Source organism: Ursus maritimus, unplaced genomic scaffold (genome assembly GCF_017311325.1).
Source record: "Ursus maritimus isolate PB19 unplaced genomic scaffold, ASM1731132v1 scaffold_32, whole genome shotgun sequence".
Lineage (NCBI taxonomy): Eukaryota > Metazoa > Chordata > Mammalia > Carnivora > Ursidae > Ursus > Ursus maritimus.
Genome location: NW_024425786.1, coordinates 12,400,792 through 12,413,071, shown reverse-complemented (window position 1 = coordinate 12,413,071; position 12,280 = coordinate 12,400,792). Strand labels below are relative to the sequence as shown.

Below are 12,280 nucleotides of genomic sequence, written 5' to 3'. Positions count from 1 at the left end.
GCTAAGACGGGGTGGGGGGGGGGTCACTTACTCCGGCGGGAGCTCTTCCGCTTCCAGCTGGAGCGCCGGACCCCGGAGAGAGCAGCATCCGCAGCATCCCCGTTGCTCACCACTGGGGGCGCCCTGCAGGCCAAGAAACAGGGTCAGTGAGCCAGCAGGAGCAGGGATGGTGCTGCTGAGCAGGGAGGGACAGGACAGCGGGGCAGGGCACGTGAGGCACAAGGCGGGCAGGAGCCCAGGAGCTACTTGTCCCGAAAGCCGTGAGTCGGAAGAGCTGGGGAGGCCACGGCTAGGCTGGCCTTGAACAAGCCCCTTCCCCTCTGAGTCTCCCCATCTTTAGAAGGCACCGTAAGACCACAGTGATGAGGCTCAGGGGCCTTCCCTACAAGGGCGCCCGTCCTTCTTCCAGGGCAGATTCAGTGGGCTCTCCATCTCCCATTCTCCCACATGCAAAATGGGGGCAAGGGGTGGGGGACCCCTGCCTCCTGTGTGGAACAAGGTCATGCAAAGCTTCACTAGGACCAGACATGGGCAGCAGAGCTTCACCCCCACACACACACACGTGAGGACGGGCTGGACCTACAGGCCCACCTCCCCGCAGCCCAGACGCAAAGGGAGAACTTAGAGGAGGCTCACACCAGCTCCACCAAGCGGACCAGTGAATTATCTCCAGCGCCATCGCGCAGACATTGTGCACCCAGACAGGATGTGACAAGAGGGCGTCTCTCCTCCGCATCCCTATAACCCCACACCCACAACCCCAGTCTGATCATGGGAAGAGCGCCAGACAAACCCAGACATTCTCCAAACCCCGGCTGTTACTCCCCAACACTCCCAAGATCATGCGAAGCAAGCGAAGGCTGCAAAACTGTCACGGATCGGGCTAAACAAACGATCCCAGAACAGAAAAGGGTGTAAGAAGAGAAACTGGTGGAATCCGGAGAAAGCCTGGAGCTCAGGGAACGGTAGTGTGCCCAGCCTGCCTTCTCAGTTTTGAGAAACGCTCTGTGGTCACGTAAGATGTGAACCACAGGGAAAACCAGCTGTTGGGTATACAGAACTCCTGACAACTTTTCCGCCCATCTAAAACTATTCCAGAATGAATGTTGATGTTTTTTTTTTTAAGTCCAGCCTCAAAAAACCAAAGGTCACAGCTGCCAATGCAGAGGGGAGACACCTGTCATGGTCCAAGACAGCAACAGCAGCCGCTGCTGCCAAGAATTCCCTGGAACTTCCCAGCACCCGAGCCCCGGGAGGAGGGGAAAGGCACACACCAGGAAGGTGCAGGGAGCAGGGAGGGAGGAGGAGGGGGGAGCACCTCCCATGAGCAGCCGAGACAGCGGGGATCCTGCATTCTCCCCACCCGCAGGCACCGGGCCGAGGAACCTGCCCAAGGTCACACTGCCAGAGTGGCAGAACCAGACCGAGGAGCCAGCCTCCCTGGCCCCAGGGTGGCCTCTTCCAAGCGCAGCTCAGGTGGACGATGGACACGTTCTGTCTGTGCCGTCCCCTGGGCCACGTGGGGCTACCGTGCACTTGGAATGTGACGTGTGGAAGTTAATTACTGGAACTCATGGGACTAAAGAACTTCATTTTGAGTTTTGTGTCACCTGAAGTCATTTAGTTTTCAAGAGCCACCTAGGGCTAGTGGCCACGTATAGGACAGACGGGTCTAGGTGCCCCACACCACTGGAGAAGCAAATCTCTGCTCACGTTTTCCTGCCGGAAGTCAGCAGTGTCACCCTGGGGGGAGGGAGATGGCATATTTCAGTCCCGCCCGGGGTAACACTTTGCCGACTAGAGGTAGGGCGGGGCTAGGCCAGGAGGGCATGCTGGGCTGAAGGGAGGCCCCTGAGCTCCCATCCCTAACAGCGGCTTCCTGGGCCCCCCCATCACCGCAAGCCACAGACATCTTGAAGGTGCTGAACGCAGCCACTCAGACAGAACCAAGCCACTGCAGCCCAAGTCGACATGAGCTTGGCAGTTGGGTTGGAAAGGGTCCGAACCACAGGCTCTCTTTGTTCTCATAGGTCACCCATGACGATCGGGGACCATCACAAAGCACGCGTTGCCTGCTGCCTGTTCTGCTTCGTATTCTCAGCTTTCGCTTCCCAGGAACACACACGAGGCAGGTACTGTTTTCCTCCCGCAGATGGAGGACCAGACCCACAAAGGCTCAGTTCTGCGGAGCCAGAGTCACCCACTCGGCGCATCAGAAGGAGCTGGGACCGACGGCCCAGCCTGCCTACCGACAGTTTGTCTTCCTGCAGCCAGACCACTTGGCAGGAGGGAAGGAGCACTTAAACATTCAACTACATCCTGTATTTGCCCTGTCATAAGGTCACTAAACCTCGCTTGACTATTCAGACATCCTTCTTTGGAAAGGGAAGGAGAGAAATAGTACTGAGCGTACACAAGTTCGAGTCTCTGTCCACGAGAAATCCTAACCAGCCAGCCCCAAGGCTGCAGTGCGTTCAACCAGAGAACACCCGAGAAGGCCCTGGGTAAACTCTGAAGGTGACATCAAGAGGCAGTGGGTATTTTTGGGTGAGGTCAGGCAGCTTTAGAAGGATCTGGAAATAATTTATGACGTACTAAAAGCCGGGAGTGGCTGAAATACGAGCCTCCGGGCTAAGCATCACCAAAACACTGTGAAGTTAATTTTTAAATTTTATTTAAGTAATTTAAATAGCCACATGTGGCTAATGGCCACCGTAAGAGGACAGTGTAGATTCAAGCCACCCACACAATTAGAGAAGCTAGTCTGGGTCCTGGGCTGGGGAGTGGGGACCTTACAGCATACAGAAATCACCCTCATGCCCCCACCGCCTCCATGGCTGAGGCAAACAGAGACTGGGAGCCCCAAGGGCGGGAAAGGGCCAGTGCCAATGGGTGGACAGGTCTTCCCAGGTTCAGCTGGAGACCACCACCCACCCCTGCCCTGCACTTGGCTGCTACCTACTCTGGACCCTGTGCCATGCTGAATGCTTGAGCAAGGCCCCGTGAGCATATGTGCATGTATTATTGTGACCATTTTATATATGAGGAAACAGAGGTCCAGAATGGGAAAGTGCCTCGCCCCAAGTCACCTGGCCAGCAGGTGGCAGAGCTGCAATTTGCCTGCAAAGCCCTGCTCTAGATCCCAGCTCCGCTGCCCCCCAGAGTGCAGCAGGTGTTCCCCTCCCCACAGACAAGAGGGGGGAAAGCACCTCTGAGGCCAAGGAAGAGGAGGACAGAGCAGGCAATGAGGCTGGGGGGGGCCTCCCCCTCCTTGCCCCGTCCCACTGCCCAGCGAGGCCACTGCCCCACTTTGCAGCCACCCAGAGGACAGCCTCTCCCAGCTGCTGCCTGGCCACAATTCTGCAGAGAGTAAACACTCCTTCAGGGGCCTCTCCCAAGGTTCCCGATAACCAAAGAGCCATAAAAAGCAGTAAGAGGCCATTTATCTCAGCTTATCTGTGCTTCCTGCACTTTCCACCCCTCTCGGCTACTGGTTCAGCCCCCAGCTTCTCAGCGACTCTCTCTGGATGGCAGATCCCACAGGGTCCCTTTGCCAGGGGCTACACAGTGGGCAAGACCCCCCCAAACTCTAACGGCCAGAGGATTCCTGGCACGCTGGGTTGCACCCCTGTGCACGCACACCTATACACCCTGACGCACACCCTGGGGCATCCCAGGGCCTTTTCCAGGACAAGGTATGAAGAGCGCAAAGGAGGAAAGATTCCCACCTTTGGGAAAGAGAAAGGACCGGAATCACGCCTGGACAGCGGGGCTTGCCCAAGACGGTCCTACTCAGAGCGTCACCCCTCCAGAAATCCGCCACTATCCCTACATCCAAGAGACACACAAGAAAGACAAAAATATGAAACCCAGATGAACCCCACTGCCAGATGTCTTTTGAACCCTGGCCACTTTCCAGCTTATGTAACACGTGAAAGCTGGAAGGGCCTTAGAGATCACCTGGTCAGATGGCTCAAAGCAGCTGCGTCTGCCGTCACCCGGGAAGCTCCTCGCAGGTACCGGCCAGGGTCTCTGCCCCGAAATTCTGAGCCGGTGGTCGGGAGGCCAGGCACCAGTGTTTCTAAATTCCTCACTGCCTCCCCTGTGCGGCCAGGGTCGAGAACCAGGCTCATGGGATTGAGGGGTGAAGAAGGCTTTGCTCCGGGGCCGACAGGGGACAAAAGCACAGCTCTGCCACTTGGCTCTGCATGCCAGGACAGCTGCTGTGGCGTGGGGCGAATAACCGCTTCTGCTCCCTGCGGTGAGGATGAACGAGATAACTGATCTGTGAAACGGGGCAACAAGGCCTCCCTCCCAGGGTGCTGGTAAAGAGGAAACCAAGAAAGCACCCGAAATACTTAGCAGAGGGTCTGGCTCTTGATACACACTCCTGGTATGCTACCTCCCTCCCCACCCTTCCCCTCCATCCCTGCTCACACTGCAGCGCCCCCAGCCTGCACGCATGCACCTCCTTACAGCCGCAGACCCACCATCCCTCTCCTACAGAAGGGTGCCGGGACCCAGTCCGTGTGTCCTGTGCCAGCCCCTACGTGGTCACTAACCCACTTCCTGAATGGGTAGTGAGGAGACGCCAGGCCAAGTCTGGGGAGGGCCCCCCAACTTGCTATCCACTGTATAGTCCTCACTGCAGAGAGAGCATCAAGGCCCCCAGGGGACACCCTCTGGACACACAAACGCGGATGCCCACCCGGACCCCGCGTCTGGCCTATTGCTCCAGGGTGCGCGTGCCTCCCTGACATCTGGAGGGCCCTGGGCTCGCACCCCCAGCAGTAACTTATCAAGAGTCATGTGGGGCGATGAACAAGAACACGGGTTCTCACAGGAAACTGCTCACGATCTGCAATGAGGGCAGAAAACGAGCCATGAAACAGCACATGCGATAAAACCACAATTCTATTAAAAAAAAAAAAAAAACACGGTGTATTCTTGCAGACCTGCACAGCCCAGAAGCCGGACAGGGACACACGGCCGTGGGATTAAAGCTCGAGTTAGTCTGTCATCTTCTGTACTAATTTTTCTACAATAAACATGTGTGCCTATTGTAAGAAAGGAAAAGAAGAACACAAATCTCTGGAAACATTAGGCAGCGCGCTGGCCGGCGTGGGTCCCGCACGCCCTGGGGTCGACTCCAGACACACGAGCACCCTTTGGGGACAGCGACAGAGAGCAGCTCTCTGGCCGGGCACCGGATCCCTGGGTCTCATTTCCTCTCCCGAAGGCTTCCGCAGCTGGTCCGCTGTCCCACTTTACAGGGAGGAAGGGGAGGGTTAGGCAGATAAGGCAGCCCGCCGTCCTGGGTCTCAGAGCTCAGGTGTAGGGCGGGTGGGATCCACCAGACCCGTGCCGCAGACCGCCCTCCACGGGTTAAACACCGGTTCTGGGAGCCGAGCCGACTGGCTTCAGCCCCGGCTCTGCCTCACCTCAGCTCTGTGACGAGGCTGATGCCACGTTCCCTCTGACCCGGTTCCGCATCCGTGAAGTGGGCATTATCATAGTGCCCGCCTCTGTGTCACGAGGATGAACGAGGTAAGGCAGGTGGAACTTGTAGAACTGGGCCAGGCCCACGAAAATGACACAGCCTGGCACAGAGTGGCGGCGCCCCTCCCCCAAGGCAGGGACTGTCTGCTGTGTCACTGAGGGACCTGGCGCATCAGAGGCACTCCGTAAAGGTGTGTAGGATGGAACGATGGAGGACGGAGGTGAAGGGCAGGGGACTCCCAGCCAGCCAGCCAGCCAGCCAGCCAGTGGAATACCGGCCAAGGGCGGCCCCAGCACCATCCTGTGTGGGCTGGGAGGGCTGCAGGGGGAGGGGGGGAGGGCAAACGGAGCCCTGCCCTCTGGCTGTGAGCTCGGGTGCCACCAGCCCTGGACCAGGGGCTGCACCCCTCTGGGTCTGCACAGTGGGATCCGTAATAATGCCATCTTTCCAGCTGTGTTAGTCTCCTTACTGCTGCTGTGAGAAATCACAACACAGAGGTGTTATCTACGGTTGTAGAGGTCAGACGTCTAAAATGGGTTTCACTAGAGTAAAAGCAAGGTGTTAGCAGGGCTCTGCTCTTCTAGGGGTGCTGGGGAGAATCCGTTCCCTTCGCTTTTTCCAGCCTCTAGGAGCAGCCTGCATCCCTTGGCTTACGGCCCCTCCTCCGTCTTCAAAGCCTTCAGCGTGGCATCTTTCGATCTCTCTCTGACTTGGGCCCTCCTGCCTGTCTCATAAGGACCCTTGTGATTTCACTGGGCCCACCTGGAGAATCCAGGAGAATCTCCCCATCTCAGATCCTTAACTTATATCTGCCAAATCCCTTTTCCATAGAAGGTAACATGTTCACAGGTGCCGGGGATTAGGACATGGCATTCTTGGCGGGGGGGTGGGAGGGCATTTTCCCGCCCACCACAGCTGTGAGAACCACAGTGAGATGTGTGGAAAGGACCACGTAAACTATAAAGTCGTGCACATGTAAACTATTAGTACTGGGCCTTCTCTGTGCCAGGCATCAGGGATTAGAGGTGGATAAGGCCGCGTTCTATGGCGGCGGAGATCCAGGGCCGGACGTCACGAGATTCCTGACCGGGGTACTCAATGCAACAAATGGGCACATGGGTACCTTTTTCAGGAGAGACTGTGTGGCTTTTATACTGGGTATTTTTGCGCTGGTCCTTTTATACTGCGATCCAAAGGCCACAGTTCAGATGTGGAAACCCCTCATAACCAGAGGTAGAGAGGAAAAGAAAAACAAAAACAAAAAAATGCAGCTTTTCCAATTTGGGAACTAGCAAGGAACCAGAGAGAGAGGTCTCTAGTGTTAAAGGGGCCTGGTTCCCATAACCCTCTCATGAAGGAATCCACTGGGGGGAGTTGATCTCTGCCAGGCCGCGGGTCCCACATGGACCCCTCAGGACAGGACACAGGAGGCCAGAAATGCTCCGGATTTTCAGAAATGGTGAAATTAAGGGCAAGCCTGGGATTGCAAACAACTCCACGCTGGGGCTCAGCAATCTGGAAAGCCCTGAGTAACAACCCAGTGACTGACTTTGCCAGGGAGAAGTTCCTCTGGGCTGGGGAGACTCCAGTTCTGTCCAGCTGTCCCTCCCAAGACCCCCATGCTCCCCACACCCACGGGCCTCAGAAGCCACAGGCCCTCCAGAGCCCTGTTTCCATTCTGTTTGAATGCTGCTTCCCTGAGCTGGGCCTGGCCTCCCAACACCTAATGTGTCCAGAGAGGACGGGGCTTCCTGATACTTCCAGGAATCCGGCTGCCCAACTGCTTCCCCAGAGTCCAGGCCCAGGCGAGAGACTGACCAGCCCATCTCGTGTGGATACCCAGGACAGGGCAGGACAGGTACCTCCCGGGAGCCAATAAGAATCCCTGCGGCCCGGACAGGAGCCAGAAGCCTGACCCAGCAGGAAATACTAAGGCCGCAGGGGGCCCTATGGGGGTGGCAGCAAAACCGGGCAGGAAAAGCAAACAACTCCAGAGGGGGCCGGTGCCCTCAGAGGGAAGAGGCACGGGCCTGAGTCCAGGGAAAACACAGGAAGCCAGCGACCCACACGCCCTTGTTCCAGCAACCACTGGTGCTTTGGGCTGCTGCTTCAGCCAGATGCCCCCAGCAAGCGCTCAGGGGCTTGAGCGCATGCGCTTCGAAGTTCACCAGGCACGGCCAACCCCCCAGGTTCCTGCAGACGGCCACGCCCCAGCCCCACAAGTTCTCGGCTAAGCCACTGCAATGCCAGCCTCGGTTCCTCTTCGAAAAAGTGGGCAAGACCCATCACCCCATCTCCTGGGGCTGCGGTGCTGGGAGAGATCATGGGCACCGCGTACTTAGCTCCCTAGCACCGCCAGCATCGGCGGGACAGGCCACCCCGCCTCTCCGAGCCTGCCTCCCACCAGCCTCCGGCCCAGCGCCCATTGGGGCCGAGTCAGAGCCCAGGTTCCGAGGCCCCATTTCCACCCCGTTCCTCCTTCTCCTCCTCTTCATGGAGACACTGAAAGTTGCCTTTCGGACCCCACTCGGCCATCTGTCTTCCAGTGCCTGTCATTCATGCAACAGGATGCCTTCAGTACTCCCCCGAGGCCCTGTCCTAAGCCGTGAGGACCCAGCAGCAAACATAAGTCCCCACTCCCCCACCCTAAACACCTGCACCCCAGGGAGCCAGCCTGCGGGGGGGCCGGGGGGGTTGGGGGGGGACATCTCCACACCAGGGGGGAGGGGGCTGCTTGTGCTCTGCTCCCATTTTAAGGGAAGGGGCTCCCCCAGAATCACACACTGAGGCCACTCTGCTTGGCTCCCCAGGCGGGGTCTCTGGAACCGACTGTTTGTCAACTACTCTCCTAAGAACCAGGGCAAAGTTACATCTCTTAGCAGGCAAAATGCTCACCCCAATAAACACACACAGTCGGATCGTCCGTATGCAGCCGGCCACACCCCCACCAGAGCCAAAGTCTGAGGTTCTGGGTCCGGACCTGGAGTCCCGAGCACAACCCTGGAGGGCAGCGCAGTGATAAACACCCAACCCCCGGGCAGAGGGGCCCAGGTCCCAGCCCCTGTGTTGAATGAACGCCCACTCTCTGTGTGTAACCCTGGCCACCTAGCTTCCCTGAGCCTCAGCTTCCCCACCTGTGCCACGGGGAAGGGCAGTGTCTACTTCCTGCAGCGGGAGGCATCAGTGGGACTGCGCACGTAGCCCCGGGGACATGGTAAACACAACCATTCTCATTACTATTATTTTTGCCGTTGTTGTTGTTCCCTGGCAGCAGATGTGTCTCAAGGAAAAGAAAATAACACCAAAGCCGAGCAGGTTGCTCTCGCCCAGCAGCAAGGACGGACGAGACCCCCAGCTATTCTCACCCCTTGGATGGTTAAGCAGGGTGGCCTGACCCTCAGATCGCCCCTGGGGCCTCGGCACAGATGCACCCAGCAACGCCAGCGGCTCTGTTGGCCCCACAGCAGCCTGGCTGCCTCCCCCAGCCAAGCAGGTACAGGGACCGCAAAGTCCACAGGCCTCAAAGTCAGACACGGACCCAACGCCCCTGCCAAGGGACCTGGACCGCCCGTCAGCCTCAGTGGGCCCCATGACCGCCAGCCCCGCAGGGATGATTCCCTTCCCTGGGCAGACTCGAAGAGGTGGGGTAGCCGGCCCGGGGAGCCAGGTCAGACCTGGGCCTGTCTGACTCTCCGGGTACGGAGCCCAACCAGCTCCCTCTAACACCACATCTAAACCGGGACCCCCATTAACAACAGCAAATACACCTGGAGCAGCCAGCGCAGGCCAGCCAGATGGGGCGCGGGGTAAATACGAACTTACACGCGCCTTAGCAAGTCCTGTGAGAAAGGAGACTGACTAGCCCCCTGTTAGCGATCAGAAGTGAGGCTCAGGACAGGAAGCCACTTGCTCAAAGATGCACAGCCAACGCAGAGAAAGACAAAGCCAGCTCCATATGGCTCGGAGCCCAAGTTCCCAGGTGTCCCGGGACCCAGACTCCAGCCCTCACTTCCCCACCACGCTCCCGCCTGGCAGCTCACCAGCGGGGACGTGGGGCTGCGGACTGGCCCCGCTTCCCTCCCTAGCTGTGGGCCGGTGCCCTGAGGGGGGTGAGGTCCCCCGGGGGCTGCAGCTCTGCCAGGATCTGGGCAGTTATTCAAACTGTGTCCTTAGGAGCCCCCCAGAGGCCAGGTAGGCAGCCAGGCAAAGCCCAGGGCCATTTCCAAACCTCCAGGCTGCGGCCATGGAGGAAATGCAAGGAGAGTTGGTGAAATGTCCTCCACTGGGTGATTTGCTTTTGCAAAGCAGTGTTTGCTTAGTGAGTACCTTTAGGAAAGTCTTAAAAAAAAAAAAAGGAAAGCAAATTTTTTTTCCCCCTTCTCTTGGATAACAAGGAGAAGGATGGTGATCTGAATGGATTCTTCTCCCAGAGGACTCCAGAGTGGAAAATGGAAAATCACCACGCAGGGAAGTAAACAGAGATCTGGAAGGGAGGGTGCAGCTGGGAGCACACAGAGAGCACTGGACGAGGAGTCCGAGGCTGCCAGCGTCTCACCGCGTGGCCTTGGACAAGTCCTGCTCCCAATCTCTGCATCTGTGAAACTAAGGGGAGGAGGGAGGCACCTGAGGACTCCTGCCAGGATCCTGTACTGGCCCAGTAAGGGAACTCAAAAGTGACATTTATTCAAGCCAGGTGTTGGGGAGACTCACCCAGCAACCCAGGCCTAGCCCAAGAGGCTAAGGCTCTGAGCACAGTCTCTGTCCCTCCCGCCCCATCGCTGGAAACACCCAGTTGAGATAGGAGGTGGAGTAGAAGTGAACACAGGGTGCATATCTGGTACGTCCTTCGACCAGCATCTCCTATTCCACACGATGCTCCTAGATGGGTATTACTTCCATCATACAGACAGGGAAACTGGGGTTCAGAGAGGTTCCCAGGCAGGCCAAAGCCTCCCAGCTAGGGAGCTAGACGGGGATTTGGACCTCCAGTGCTCACACCCTGGTACAGCCAGGAGATGGTGTTCGAGGTGGCTGGGGCTGCCCCAGGGCCAATTCGAGGACAGGTAAGTGGGCAATGGGTTCAAGGCAGACACTGGGCCCGTCTCCCGGAAACGCTCTCTGAGCTACTGACCAGCAGGCTGACGATAGCAACATGTTATGTGGCTCCAGCTCTCAGGGCCACCGGTCACCACCTCAGCACTGCACCAGCCAGACACCCAGTCTGGCCTCCAGGACTCACAGGGAGAAGGCAGGCAGGGATGGGCCGGGCTGCCGAGATTCTGACCCTGAGTGGGCAACAGGGTTCTCCAGGAGAGTGGCCTTGAGGCTAGTGGTGCCCTTGCTCACAACCCACTCCCCTGCCCAACCCCCTGCCTCTACCAGTAGCTTCCTCTAATAAACACTCCTCCCCAAAGCTTCCCTCTCCCTGAGCTCTCCTCCTGGGCCCCCTCCCATCGGTGTCCCAGTTCCCTGGGCATTCTTCTCTGGGCCACTCTCCTGTGTCTGCAGCCCCCACTAGACTGAGTTTCTGGCTAGCTTCTGGCCCACCCTGGAGGACTCTAACCCCTGGGAGATGAGAACTCCCCGCACAGGTGCAAGGCCGCTGATTCATTTCAGGTCCCCAGCCAGGGAGGAGAGGCAGATCCCCTACCTCTGGCCCGGCAGAAATGCTCCCAGGGCCCACCCACTCTAGATGGCAAATACAGGGATTCCTGCCCTTGAGTCCAGAACTGCCTTGGCTCCAGGGGCCCAGGGCAGGAAGCTGCATCTCCGAGCTCTCCAGCTGGGTGACACCGGCCTGAGAATCAGGCCCCCTGGCTCTGCACACCAGCAGACAAAGGAAGACCCCTCCCCCTGCCAGGGTGACCAGGATTTAAAGCCCGGACCCTGGCGCCTAGATCCACCACTAAGGATTCCCTTAGAGGAGGACCCTCTAAGTACTCAGGTCCCCAAAGCCAGGCAGCAAGCAACAGGGAACAAAACCCTGAGAGGCCTCTGCTTTTATGGCCCCCAAGCCCCAGACGTGCAGCCCACCTCCGAGCTGGCTTGGGAGGCCACAGAGGGGAATGGCTGACAGATCCTTAGCCAAGTCCGAGCAGTCCTGGGCACAGCACCACCCTTCCCCACACCTCCTGCCCAGTGTCTCCTCTTTCTCCAACCACCAAAGCAAAGGAACAAGGCTCACTTACTGTGTCTGGGGTGGTGAGGCTGCCGGGTCTGGATCTGTGGGAAGAGAGCAGAGGAGAGCCTGTCAGGCCTGAGGCTGGTCCCTATGGACTTGGTCCATCCCCGCCCCCTTTCCCAGCCTCCCTGGGGTGCCAGAGACGGGGCTTGGACCAACCTGAGGGCCTGCTGGGTTCCTGCCTCCCTTCCCCTCCCCCCCACCTACCTGTCCTACTTGCATCACCTCCACTCCCACCACCGTGGCCCACGTCCCAACTCCAACCAGAACCAGCCGCCCTGCCTGCTCTGGGCCTGCCCCCCACCCCCAGCTCCTCAAGGAGCCCCTTGTCCCCAAGCCTGCAGGAAGTTCCTGCTAGGCCGGTCCCCAGTCTCTCCCAGATGACACAACACAAGAGCCCAGAAGCTGCCATTTAACACCGCCTTATCAGGGCACTCCCACCCCTAGGGCCACCGGGACCTCTGGGAGCTGGCTTCTCTGGCTGGTGTGACTCCCTGGGAGAAGCTGCTGGGGAAGAGGGGCTTCGAACACACAAGCCCTGGGCAGCGACTGTGTCCAAAGCCCAAGCCGGGGCCAACCACTTCCACGACTGACCGATG

General features: G+C 58.5%; 1 protein-coding gene across 4 annotated transcripts in view; it reads right to left on the bottom strand.

Moving 5' to 3' along the window:
* Nucleotides 1–12,280, bottom strand: part of ARHGEF10L (Rho guanine nucleotide exchange factor 10 like) — a 109,967-nt gene that overhangs the window by 90,935 nt on the left and 6,752 nt on the right. For all 4 annotated transcript variants that reach the window (XM_040645851.1, XM_040645852.1, XM_040645853.1 and 1 more), the window contains exons 3-4: nucleotides 11,689–11,722; nucleotides 32–123 (exon numbers count right to left, since the gene is read on the bottom strand). In XM_040645851.1, coding sequence (XP_040501785.1) covers nucleotides 32–123; nucleotides 11,689–11,722 — 126 coding nt within the window. The remainder of the gene's footprint in view (nucleotides 1–31; nucleotides 124–11,688; nucleotides 11,723–12,280) is intronic.